At 41.4% G+C, this 13,845-nt stretch overlaps 1 protein-coding gene across 3 annotated transcripts in view; it reads right to left on the reverse strand.

The window, feature by feature from the left end:
- Positions 1 to 13,845, reverse strand: part of mapta (microtubule-associated protein tau a) — a 54,396-nt gene that overhangs the window by 35,798 nt on the left and 4,753 nt on the right. For all 3 annotated transcript variants that reach the window (XM_055922295.1, XM_055922305.1, XM_055922312.1), the window contains exon 2: positions 680 to 862. In XM_055922295.1, the coding sequence (XP_055778270.1) occupies positions 680 to 845 (166 nt within the window). In that variant the 5' untranslated portion in view covers positions 846 to 862. The remainder of the gene's footprint in view (positions 1 to 679; positions 863 to 13,845) is intronic.

The following is a 13,845-nucleotide window of genomic DNA, read 5'->3' on the forward strand; positions in this document are numbered from 1 at the left end:
GTGGTGGTGGACGGAGGGGCAGGGAGCGTTCTGAGGCCCTGACCCAGATCCCTGTATTGCAGAGTGGGAGAGCAGGAAAGTGCAGCTGCAATCTGGGGACTGAAGGCCCAGTCAAGCATGCTTTGTTTGCTTTATGTAAAGGGATTTAAAAAATAGAACAATCAGAAAGCCTCAGCCTCTTGGCCCGCTCATTGCATAGAATTTTGACTAAGAAATGGCATGTGACTTTAGAGAGAAAAAAAGGCCATCATTCAAGACATTCATCTAGATTTGGCAGTCTTGGACACGTTTTTGTGGCTAGCATAATGCTTGTTGACTACAAAGCTACCCTCTGCCCACTCCGCCCACACAGATCCAATCCATTTGCTTATATAAAGCTATAAAAATAAGCTGTGTAAATTAAGTCATTTGTTGTGTTCTTCCTGACTACAATAAGTAACCCCTGATCACACTTTTCTGGCTCGTGCAGTTTTAATGAAGACATTCTTTTTTCTTTTACCCTTCAAGCTCCTTTACACACCCATCCTCTAAGGCTATTTTGGGCCCCGCAGTAGCAATACCCTCAATAAAACATCCCTCTGTTTCTATCTGGAGGTTAATTGAGCAAGCGTGTGCTTTGACGCTCTGTGCTAGTTTAGCAGCCTATTTTACAGGCTGATAGATAGATATAATAGCTGACCTTTCATGGGGCCATCCCCTGGGCTCCTGTGCCCCAGCTGGACCCCGTTCTCCTGGTGATGCAGGTCGTTGATGGTCATGCCGGCTAAGGAAGCGCTCATGGTGTCCCCGGAGTTGTAGCTGTAGGTGTTAGGGGCGTTGTTCATATAGTCCTGGTGTTGATCCATAGCAAGTCAGGTTCAGGCTATACAAAAGAGGAGCAGAAGAAAGTGCCAAATAGATGTTACCCCCAAAAATTGAAACGCGCCAGTGGCAAAGGCACATCAAAATATCGGAATTCAGATATGACGTCATTGTTTTAGCGCTATCCACTTTTAAGAACCTCCGCTATTGAGCTCGCCAGAGAATGTCAATTTCACTCAAGGTGGATCAAGTCAAATTGTGTTGCATTGGAGAGCCTATTCTTCTGAGAGATACAGGTGACTATCGGAATCCAATAGAGATAATCAAGGATGCAAAGGAACTTGCCAGTACCTGGTCCTGAGAATTTGCCAAGTAATTCAATGAACAACCTTTGAAAGTTGAAGAGTCTCTTCCACCTGACATAAGCCAGTCAGCCAGCAGCGGCTCAATGTAAACAGACACTGTGCCTAAGAAAATCTGGTTATTTATATTCTTAACATGGGTACCTGGTGTAGAGTTACAAGACAAAAATAGTCCCCTGTGCCCATGTGCGTTGTGTCCTAACTGTGACAACTCGCACTTCCTAAACAACCAGAGACTACCTCTGTGTTTCTTAAGAATCACTTAAACTCAATCAGACAGAAACTGCGCTTATACTTATCAGTGACCTAACAGAAGTGAAAAGCCACTCAAACTGTCAAGCTTGAGGTTTTAACCAATTTATTTATTTATTATTGATTTCCTGTAACATCTTTAGAAATATGTCATTAAGACGTGTATCAACCATCAAGGAGTTAGAGACCAGTGTGTGAGGACGTGCTCGCTCCATCAGATAGCTGTGAACGGCTTCAAATCTCATAAAATGAGGATTACATACTGTCTCAGATTAAATCAAAGCCTATGGTTACGTCAGCATTTTATTCTATTTCTATCTGCTTTTTTCATCTTTCCCTCTCTCTCTCACACACCACGCACATAGCCTTTTGATACCCTGACCACAAGCACACACACACTAGCTCACATGCACGTGCACACACACGTAAGAACCACATAATATAAAACGTAAGTGACCATAAAAGCGTATTTATTGTCTTGTAAAGCTTCTTTTTTTTTTTTTACATCTGAATTCCGGCGTCAAGTCATTACTAAACACGATTGCGAATGTGAATTCACAAAATAGCTGGGGGTAAAATTATGAGGATCATTGATAATTATACAACGGGTGGGTCTAATCCTGGACACTGATTGGTTAAAACCTCATTCCAGCTGGTGTCAATTCCACAATTTACCACCCGGCTAAAGCTATGACTTGAAATGCCTATTTACTCTGTTCCGTCTCACTGCGCAATCCACTGGTCAGTCAGACAAAATATAAACTTGATCTCCACTGTAAAAAGCATCTAGACATTATCTCCCATTTATTTTATACTAGCAATTGGTACTCAATAGCGGAGATTTGTATAAAACTTGGTGGTCTCTCTCTCTAGCATTTGCCTTCATTGTTTCAATATTGAAGTTCGATCCCCAGCGGTCCTGTTGTTTTTGTTTTTTAAAATTGTATTTCACCTTTATTTAACCAGGTAGGCTAGTTGAGAACAAGTTCTCATTTGCAACTGCGACCTGGCCAAGATTAAGCAAAGCAATTCGACACATACAACAACACAGAGTTACACATGGAATAAACAAAACATACAGTCAATAATACAGTAGAACAAAATAAAACAAAAAGTCTATATACAGTGAGTGCAAATGAGGTAAGATAAGGGAGTTAAGGCAAAAAATAGGCCATGGTGGTCGAAGTAATTACAATATAGCAATTAAACACTGGAATGGTAGATGTGCAGAAGATGAATGTGCAAGTAGAGACACTGAGATGCAAAGGAGCAAGATAAATAAATAAATACAGTATGGGGATGAGGTAGGTAGATAGATAAGCTGTTTATAGATGGGCTATGTACAGGTGCAGTGATCTGCGAGCTGCTCTGACAGCTGGTGCTTAAAGCTAGTGAGGGAGATATGAGTCTCCAGCTTCAGAGATTTTTGCAGATCTTTCCAGTCATTGGCAGCAGAGAACTGGAAGAAAAGACAACCAAAGCAGGAATTGGATTTGTGGGTGACCAGTGAGATATACCTGCTGGAGCGCGTGCTACGAGTGGGTGCTGCTATGGTGACCAATGAGCTGAGATAAGGCGGGGCTTTACCTAGCAGAGACTTGTAGATAACCTGTAGCCAGTGGGTTTGGTGACGAGTTTGAAGCGAGGGCCAACCAACGAGAGCGTACAGGTCGCAGTGTTGGGTAGTGTATGGGGCTTTGGTGACAAAACGGATGGCACTGTGATAGACTGCATCCAATTGGATGAGTAGAGTGTTGGAGGCTATTTTATAGATGACATCACCAAAGTCGAGGATCGGTAGGATGGTCAGTTTTACGAGGGTATGTTTGGCAGCATGAGTGAAGGATGCTTTGTTGCGATATAGAAAGCCGATTCTAGATTTAATTTTGGATTGGAGATGCTTAATGGGAGTCTGGAGGGAGAGTTTACAGTCTAACCAGACACCTAGGTATTTGTAGTTGTCCACGTATCCTAAGTCAGAGCCGTCCAGAGTAGTGATGCTGGACAGGCGAGCAGGTGCGGGCAGTGATCGATTGAATAGCATGCATTCAGTTTTACATGCCTTTAAGAGCAGTTGGAGGCCACGGAAGGAGAGTTGTATGGCATTGAAGCTCGTCTGGAGGTTAGTTAACACAGTGTCCAAAGAGGGGCCAGAAGTATACAGAATGGTGTCGTCTGCGTAGAGGTGGATCAGAGAATCACCAGCAGCAAGAGCGACAACATTGATGTATACAGAGAAGAGAGTCGGCCCGAGAATTGAACCCTGTGGCACCCCCATAGCGACTCCCAGAGGTCCGGACAACAGGCCCTCCGATTTGACACACTGAACTCTATCAGAGAAGTAGTTGGTAAACCAGGTGAGGCAATCATTTGAGAAACTAAGGCTGTCGAGTCTGCCAATAAGAATTTGGTGATTGACAGAGTCGAAAGCCTTGGCTAGGTCGATGAATACGGCTGCACAGTAATGTCTCTTATCGATGGCGGTTATGATGTCGTTTAGGACTTTGAGCGTGGCTGAGGTGCACCCATGACCAGCTCTGAAACCAGACTGCATAGCGGGGAAGGTATGGTGGGATTCGAAATGGTCGGTAATCTGTTTGTTAACTTGGCTTTCGAAGACCTTAGAAAGACAGGGTAGGATAGATTGGGTCTAGTTTGGGTCTAGAGTTTCACCCCCTTTGAAGAGGGGTGATGAACGTGTAGGGTTCGGGAGTCGGGACATTTACATTACATTTACATTTTACATTTAAGTCATTTAGCAGACGCTCTTATCCAGAGCGACTTACAAGTACATACATTCATACTTTTTTTTTTGTTTTTTTTTTTGTACTGGCCCCCCGTGGGACGACACACTCAGGCAGGCAGCTCTTCTCAGACAGTTCAAAATCATGAATCAGCATAATTTTTATGGATATATACAAAAAAATAGAAAACAGGCAAAACTAAAAACTAAATGCAGCTAGTATGCAGTCTTTCCAGCTTCAGTTTGTGTAAGGACCGACGCTGGGAGACGAGAAGCAAGTACAGAGAGTGAACATTTAATGGGACAACGGACATGAAACAGAACACGGACAGCGTCTGGACAAGGGGAAAAAAAATAACAATAATGCTGATACAGGGATGAAACAAAGGAACAGACAGATATAGGGAAGGCAATCAAAACATGAAGGAGTCCAGGTGAGTCCAATGAGGGCTGATGTGCGTAATGATGGTGACAGGTGTGTGTAATGATGGGCAGCCTGGTGCCGAGAGGGGGAGCGGGAGCAGGAGCAGGCGTGAAAGTTTGAAGTGATTGTGTTAGCTGTGTTGTTGGCTAGCTCCTCTGAACAACAGTGTCCTGACAAGAGCGCACATTTTCTATGCCAGGTGGAATTGCACATCAGTAGCTCATTCTTGTGAACGTATCCAAACACATTTCACTAGAAAACAGCTTAAACGAATGCAAATGCAGCTACATTGCTGTTATTCTGGCTGCACTGTTTGACCTGACTGTAAGTTAGCTGTAGTTGGCTATCTGGCAAGCAAGAAATAAGAACATTACCAGCCAGAACGATTGCGTCGCATCCATACAGAACAAAAAATACTTAACGACTGGGTTGCGTCTGTGGCCAGCCGGCTTGGATGGCAACCCTAGATTTGTGTCAGGACTATCTCGTGGAAGGATGAAACGGTATGAATAAATTAATCAAAATAAATGTTTTAATGAAACTATTTCAATCATTATTTGAATATGTTGGTAACCCACTGTATTAAAGATGATAATGCCCTCGAAGCCGGTGTTTGAAGGATATATTGGCACAGTTTTCCGGCCCGAGACAACACCCATGCCAATATATCCTCCAAACACCGGCTTCGAGGGCATTATCACTTAATTAGACCCCATTGTTTAAAACCACTGTTGCCTGTAAACCCGAATTCTAATTGTTCCTTTTGTATACATTGATTTCTGGAGTAATATGCACGAGGACACAACAAACAACATGCATGGATATTATCTGCTGAAATCTTAAAATCTTTAGTTTGAGCGATTAATGGCAGTGAGAGCATGTTCACCAGAGCGAAGGCCTAGATGGGCTACCCTTCTTCCCAATATAACATACTGTGTGTGGGCAAACACACTATCACAGCCTATTGTGAAATAGACACAAATTACTTATTCGAAATTCGTGATGTGTATTAGATGGTTTTTATCATAACGCATTTGTTTACATTACACAAATTCCAATGTATTGTGTCTAATGTTAGCTGGGCTAGCTAGGTGGCTCACGTTAGCTAGGCTACGGGTTAAGGTTAGGGTTGGGGGTTAAGGTGTAGGGGTTATAGTTAGCTAAAATGCTAGCTAAGTAGATAAAGGATTAAGTTTGGGAGTTAGGTTAACTTCTTGAGAATACAGGGGGTGCTGTTTTTGCATTAGCATAATTTCCTCTACAGATTAAACTGCCTCTTATTCAATTATTGCTCTTACTATATGCATATAATTAATACCATTGGATAGAAAACAATCTATAGTTTCTAAAACCGTTTCAATTTTGTCTCTGAGTGAAACAGAAGTCATTTGACAGCACTTTCCCTGACCAAGAAGAAGAATGCAAGATGTGTATGCTCGCTTCAACGCTCTGCCTATACAGTGGGGCAAAAAAGTATTTAGTCAGCCACCAATTGTGCAAGTTCTCCCACTTAAAAAGACGAGAGAGGCCTGTAATTTTCATCATAGGTACACTTCAACTATGACAGACAAAATGAGAAAAAAAATCCAGAAAATCACATTGTAGGATTTTTAATGAATTTATTTGCAAATTATGGTGGAAAATAAGTATTTGGTCACCTACAAACAAGCAGGATTTCTGGCTCTCACAGACCTGCAACTTCTTCTTTAAGAGGCTCCTCTGTCCTCCACTCGTTACCTGTATTAATATCACCTGTTTGAACTTGTTATCAGTATAAAAGACACCTGTCCACAACCTCAAACAGTCACACTCCAAACTCCACTATGGCCAAGACCAAAGAGCTGTCAAAGGACACCAGAAACAAAACTGTAGACCTGCACCAGGCTGGGAAGACTGAATCTGCAATAGGTAAGCAGCTTGGTTTGAAGAAATCAACTGTGGGAGCAATTATTAGGAAATGGAAGACATACAAGACCACTGATAATCTCCCTCGATCTGGGGCTCCACGCAAGATCTCACCCCGTGGGGTCAAAATGATCACAAGAACGGTGAGCAAAAATCCCAAAACCACACGGGGGGACCTAGTGAATGACCTGCAGAGAGCTGGGACCAAAGTAACAAAGCCTACCATCAGTAACACACTACGCCGCCGGGGACTCAAATCCTGCAGTGCCAGACGTGTCCCCCTGCTTAAGCCAGTACATGTCCAGGCCCATCTGAAATTTGCTAGAGAGCATTTGGATGATCCAGAAGAAGATTGGGAGAATGTCATATGGTCAGATGAAACCAAAATAGAACTTTTTGGTAAAAACTCAACTCGTCGTGTTTGGAGGACAAAGAATGCTGAGTTGAACACCATACCTACTGTGAAGCATGGGGGTGGAAACATCATGCTTTGGGGCTGTTTTTCTGCAAAGGGACCAGGACGACTGATCCGTGTAAAGGAAAGAATGAATGGGGCCATGTATCTTGAGATTTTGAGTGAAAACCTCCTTCCATCAGCAAGGGCATTGAAGATGAAACGTGGCTGGGTCTTTCAGCATGACAATGATCCCAAACACACCACCCGGGTAACGAAGGAGTGGCTTCGTAAGAAGCATTTCAAGGTCCTGGAGTGGCCTAGCCAGTCTCCAGATCTCAACCCCATAGAAAATCTTTGGAGGGAGTTGAAAGTCTGTGTTGCCCAGCAACAGCCCCAAAACATCACTGCTCTAGAGGAGATCTGCATGGAGGAATGGGCCAAAATACCAGCAAAAGTGTGTGAAAACCTTGTGAAGACTTACAGAAAACGTTTGACCTCTGTCATTGCCAACAAAGGGTATATAACAAAGTATTGAGATAAACTTTTGTTATTGACCAAATACTTTTTTTCCACCATAATTTGCAAATAAATTCATTAAAAATCCTACAATGTGATTTTCTGGATTTTTTCCCCTCATTTTGTCTGTCATAGTTGAAGTGTACCTATGATGAAAATTACAGGCCTCTCTCATCTTTTTAAGTGGGAGAACTTGCACAATTGGTGGCTGACTAAATACTTTTTTGCCCCACTGTATATGGTCACGCCACCTATGACCCGAAACACACTTCATTCGTCTTCCTCTGGGTGTCAAGAGGACGTCAGAGGAGAAATGTTTTGTTTATCTTGTACTGACGTGAAATAAGACCTATTTCTTTGGCGTGACCGACAACTTCCGGTTCTCTGAATCGCGCGATTTGTAGGTGCGATTGTCTACTGTTTTGCTGCCGTTACGGATGAAAACTATCTCCGTCTCGAAGTTTGTTTGATACATGTGACCATATCATCTTAATGTATGTTTTTTCAATATAGTTTAATCAGATTATTTGAATTTTTTCGGGAGTTTTGCCGTGTTCCGTTCTGTGACTTTTTTTACTTTGGCCAGTCGACCAGTACGTATGCTAAATGAAGAGGGAAAGTTGCCATTATGAATGTATTGAACGACTCATCAGGACTAAGGACACCTTGATCAACATTCTGATGAAAGATCAGCAATAGTAAGACCCAATTTACGATGTTATTTCATATATCTGTCGTGCATGTGAACTGGTCGGGGGCGCCCAGCTGGTTCTGGCTGGCGTGGCTATGCTAATTTAGCGCTACATTTTGTTTTCGCTATAAAACATTTAATAAATCAGAAATATTGTTTGGATTCACCAGATGTTGGGCTTTCAATATCTGTACGCTGTGTATTTTTTCTGAAATGTTTTAAGACAAGTAATTAGTTATATGACGTTGGTCTCTGTAATTGTTCTGGCTGCGTTGGCACTATTTCAGATTGCAGCTGCAATGTAGAACTGTGATTTATACCTGAAAAATTCACATTTTTCAAAAAAAAACTATGCTATACCATAAATATGTTATCAGACTGTCATCTTATGAAGTTGTTTCTTGGTTAGTGGCTATATATATTTTTATTTAGTCGAATTAGTGATAGCTACTGACGCAGGAAAAAACTGTTGGAGTAAAAAAATTGTGTCTTTTGCTAACGTGTTTAGCTAATAGATTTACATATTGTGTCTTCCCTGTAAAACATTATAAAAATCTGAAATGGTGGCTTTATTCACAGGATCTGTATCTTTCATTAGGTGTCTTGGACTTGTGATTTAATGATATTTAGATGCTACTATTTAATTGTGACGCTATGCTAGCGATGCTAATCAGTGTGGGGGTGGGGGGGTTTGCGGGGTGCTCCCGGACCCGGGGTAGGTGCTCGGTAGAGGTTAAAGGGTTCAGGTTAGGAAAAGGGTTAGCTAACATGCTAAGTAGTTGCAAAGTAGTTAATTAGCTAACATTTTAAAGTTGTCCGTGATGAGATTCGAACACACAACCTTTGGGTTGCTAGACATTTGTGTTATTTGCGTTACATGCCCACCCATTCCCCCTGCCCAACCTCCCTCCTATTGTTTCTGTCTTAAGTAACCTACTGTCTTTATCTGTGATTGAAATGCACTGTCTAAAAAATCATATACTGCACACTAAAAAAATATACTTTTTCGTGTGCCTGTCACTAATTTCCAATAAGTAATTTGTGTCTATTTCACAATAATATTGTCACGTTCTGACCTTTATTTTCCTTTGTTTTGTCTTTAGTTAGTATGGTCAGGGCGTGAGTTGGGGTGGGCAGTCTATGTTATGTGTTTCTATGTTTAGGTTTGTCATTTGGCCTGATATGGTTCTCAATCAGAGGCAGGTGTTTTGCATTGTCTCTGATTGGGAACCATATTAAGGTAGCCTGTTTTCACTATTGGTTTGTGGGTGATTGTTCCTGTTCGTGCGTTCATGTGTTCACTAGTTCAGGACTGTAGCTTCGTTGGTTTCCGTCTGTTTATTGTTTTTTGTTCGTATTGAAAAAGTATTCCAATAAATATGGAAACGTACCACGCGCTTTGGTCCTCCTCTCTTTCTACCGACGAAAGTCATTACAAATATGTGATACTGGGTTGGTGTGGGCTGCTTGGCCTGAAAACCTGACCTTCACTGGGTACACCAGCATATATTCTGTCCTTGACTGTTTAAACAAACACAATCCTGGTCCTCATATATAGCACAAATGAGAAGTCACCAGACCTGGGAATGAAGCCCTCAGAGCACCCCAGATTAGGAAACCTTAACTGGGGTGCAAAAGTCCCTGCTGGACAGTGATCTCGTTAGTATGTGTGGCAATGTGCAACTGAATTATTAATGAAATACGTATTGAAATATGTACATGTATAAGTAAAGTGATGGGTGTGAGGCAATAAAAAGTATAACTAAAAAGTAAGAAATATAATGTTTAAATTGTCATTTATGATATTATTTGTTGCTGCATCGCCACATACAGGTAACCACCAACAGAAAGTGTCTTAATAGGGCGTTGTGCCACCACAAAACAGAACAGCTTCAGTGCACCTTGGTATAGATTCTACAAGTGTCTGGAACTCTATTGGAGGAATCCGACACCAATCTTCTGCAAGAAATTCCATCATTTGGTGTTTTGTTGATGGTGGTGGAAAATGCTAGCTATGTTCGAATACCCATTTTAACATACTGTATACTGCATACTTAATGAGTATATACTACATACTATATAATATTAATTAATTTTAATATACTGTAAACAAACAGTATCCTTTCAGGTGAGTGTACTAGCGCTTCGAATGTCTCCTGGAAGTTGATGCTGTTGCTAGCTTGTTAGCATAACAAATTACTAGCTAGACATCTTATGACTTCATTAACAATGTCCATTGAGAACGCACAACGACTATACCACTTAGCTAAGCTAAGAATGACGTGAATAATCAAGTCAATAAATGTAGTTAGTTAGAGAGCATATAGTTAATATACTGGCAAGTTCAATGTATTAGTAGCCAACTAACGTTAGATAGCTAGCTAACTAACCGGTAAATACAAGTAACTGCTGTAATGATATGCTATGTGGTTTGTAAGGCTAGAGTAGCTAACAAATTGTCAGCCAACATAACATGTAACGTAACTTCTTTGAAAAGTCATTACGTTATTACATTGCTAAATATGTTCTTAAAATATGTCATAATTAGCGAAAGCAATGATTTGTATTCGCTCTCGTCGTACTTCGGCTGCATATTTTCCGCCATTTTCTTCAAATCTGAAAATGTGGTGAAGCCCATTTTCTGAAGAATTGCATTATGGGCCCTAAAATCACGGAAATAGTGTCCACTGCTTTTGTATACTTCATATTTTGGCGAATGTAGTACGACATCCGGGAACTTTTGGCATACTAACTATATCCACACTATGACTAATAAGCATACGACATCCTCAAAATATGTCACAAATAGTATGGTTATGGTTAGTGACGTTAGTATGAGTATTCGAACACCGCTGCTGTCTCAGGCGCCGCTCCAGAATCTACCATACGTGTTCAATTGGGTTGACATCTGGTGACTGAGATGGACATTGCATATGGTTTACATTGTTTTCATGCTCATTAAACCATTCAGTGACCATTCGTGCCCTGTGGATGGGGGCATTGTCATCCTATGGGGGCATAGCCATGGTTGCATAAATAATGGCCTGCCCAGCATTTTTATACATGACCTTAAATATGATGGGATGCTAATTGCTTAATTAACTCAGGAGCCATACTTGTGTGGAAGCACCTGCTTTCAATATACGTTGTATCCCTCATTTACTCAATTGTTTCCATTATTTTGGCCGTTACCTGTATATTCGACCACAAGGGCATGAACATTCACTTATACAGTTACTCTCAATACTTGACACAACTCCCTCACAACACTCCCATTGTGGATTTACACAAAACAGAAGTCAAACAACAAGCGAGCTGCATGCCAAAGAAAACAATCGCTCAGAGAAAGTTGACGCTCCATGTCCGGGAGCTTTGAGGATTAGGAGAACTAACAGAGGCAAACCCAAGGTCGAAAAGAACTAGATCCCTTATCTGATAACCAGCATATCTATTTTATGCTATGCTTCTATGCTTCAGTCCCCAGGTTGGCAACAGCTAATTTTCCCCATGTTATTATTTTATCAGGGATTGTGCCTATGTAGAAAACACAGTGTAAATTTAATCTGATCCTGCTTTGAGAATCCACCCCTCTCAAAAAAACAAAACATTTGAGAAACAACACACAAAGACACTTCATCAGGTCGTCTTTTGCGGTAGAAGGAGCTGAATTCAACAGACATTCCCACTGGGCACAGACGTCAATTCAAGGTCTATTCCACGTTGGTTCAACGTAATTTCATTGAAATGGCGTGGAAACAACGTTGATTCAACCAGTGTGTGCCCAGTGAGTTCTAACGAATTGCTGTTGGCACTAAAATAAATGTTATTTAGGACCAGTCTCTTGCAACAGAATTCAATCTTCACTGGCTTCAATTTCAACTGCTAAATTAAACGAGGACTTCGTTCCGTGTTGGAATTTCACGAAGGCACAGAAAGGTTGGCTGTGACTTGCAACCGATCCCACGTGGAGCGTGTGAAAATGGGATCTTGGCAAATAGGCCCTGGTTCTAAAGCAAACCCAGCATAGACGGCGACAGAAAGAGCATGATCAACAAAGATATTGACATAGCTCTGGGAGAACCAAGACGTACCCAAAGAAATTACTGACATTATTACTGTGAACCAACAGAGCTCTTCTTGACCTATAGGACCACTTATTTTCTGAGGAAGACTCTAAATGCCAAGGCCAAGGTTGAGATTAAATTAAATGGGAGTTTTTGCTGCAGTTCTTTTTGTCAAACTAAGGATTTACTACAAAGAAAATACACAAATTTGTCTTAAAACCCCTGAAGGGTTTATGCCAAGCAAAACGACTCGGTTCATCAAAGCAGCAGTTTTAATGACTCAGTAAAATCATGAAAAAAGGTTTCCTTCAACACCAAAGATGACAGAGAATCAATAATAAACTGTAAAAACAATCCAACCACATACAGTCTGTAATACAAACGGGAAATTTATTTTTTCAGACAGTTCAATTGATTGCGATACAAAAACAAAAGGTTTGCCGATGCAGTGAGAGTATCTGAAGGCATGCTCACTATTGCTGCGTGAGCTAGCTAGCTGCCCTCATGCTTGACTGCTTCTGTATCTCTGACCTACTTTCACCATGACTCCCTCTGTATACTCCTAGTCTCCATCCTCAGGCAGGAAGTAGTACCATAGAAACAACACTGAACTCTACCTTTGAAACAGGCCTACGCCTACCAAGTGGCTAAGGATAACCGTTAAAGTGAGCCTCATTTTTCGCATCATACTGCTGGAAGCTAGTGAAACAGCTTGCGGCACAGCCTGCGTAATGAGTATGGCTCACTCAGCATAGGATGGCAGCACGTCATCGTCCGCAAACACGGGCTTAGAAACTGCGGGCATACTTCTCACAGTGGTGGGATATTTTTTTCATGTCTTTGGCTTCATGACTCAAGGCTAAGATCCTGCCTCTGCGTTTAAATCAGGATTGGGAAATGTCTTCTTTTTTTTTACCAACAATTTGGTAACACTTCCTATAAACACATTGCATTATAGGCACATATATAAGGTCTTATGAACAATGCATAAGGCATTCATAAAATGCAGAACAGAGGTGCTAATAATTAGTATTCATTCATTTACAGTCATAGGAAGTGTTACTCGTTTTTTTTGTCTGTAATTTGATTGAAGCTTACCATTTTCCTTCGGCGCTTGAATTCAGGATATCTGGAATTCTGATACTGTCGTGATAGAACGTGAACTGTGATGGCCTCGGACGCTGCAGCTGCTACATATTCCAATATGTACACAGCGTCTGCAGCTACAGTACGATCTGCCACACACACCCACCCCCCTTTCTGCCACTTTAATGAAGACTAGTGGTGCAATGAGCCAACGTCTTCCATCAGCATGGTGCCAATTAACCATGTACAAGAACGCAGTTAAAAGCCCAGTATGACTTTAATCCTCCCTTTAACAATCCAATACAATCCTTTTCAAGAAAGACCTAATTTGGATTTCTTATGCTAGATTCTATAATTGTCTCAGGACATAGTAGTCTAGGACAAAGTCATTTTTAATAGTACCTTTTAAATAGTGCCCCCCCCCCCCCCCCCCCCCCCCAAATGCGAGACAGTGCCTTAACTGGAATATCTGCTGGAATAAATCCATTTGATGAGGAACAAACTGCTTCATTGATTGCTTTTTTTTTTGAAACCGTTATTTAACTAGGCAAGTCAGTTAAGAACAAATTCTTACAATGACTACCTACCAGAAGGCAAAAGGCGT

Source organism: Salvelinus fontinalis, chromosome 1 (assembly GCF_029448725.1).
Source record: "Salvelinus fontinalis isolate EN_2023a chromosome 1, ASM2944872v1, whole genome shotgun sequence".
Classification (NCBI taxonomy): Eukaryota; Metazoa; Chordata; class Actinopteri; order Salmoniformes; family Salmonidae; genus Salvelinus; species Salvelinus fontinalis.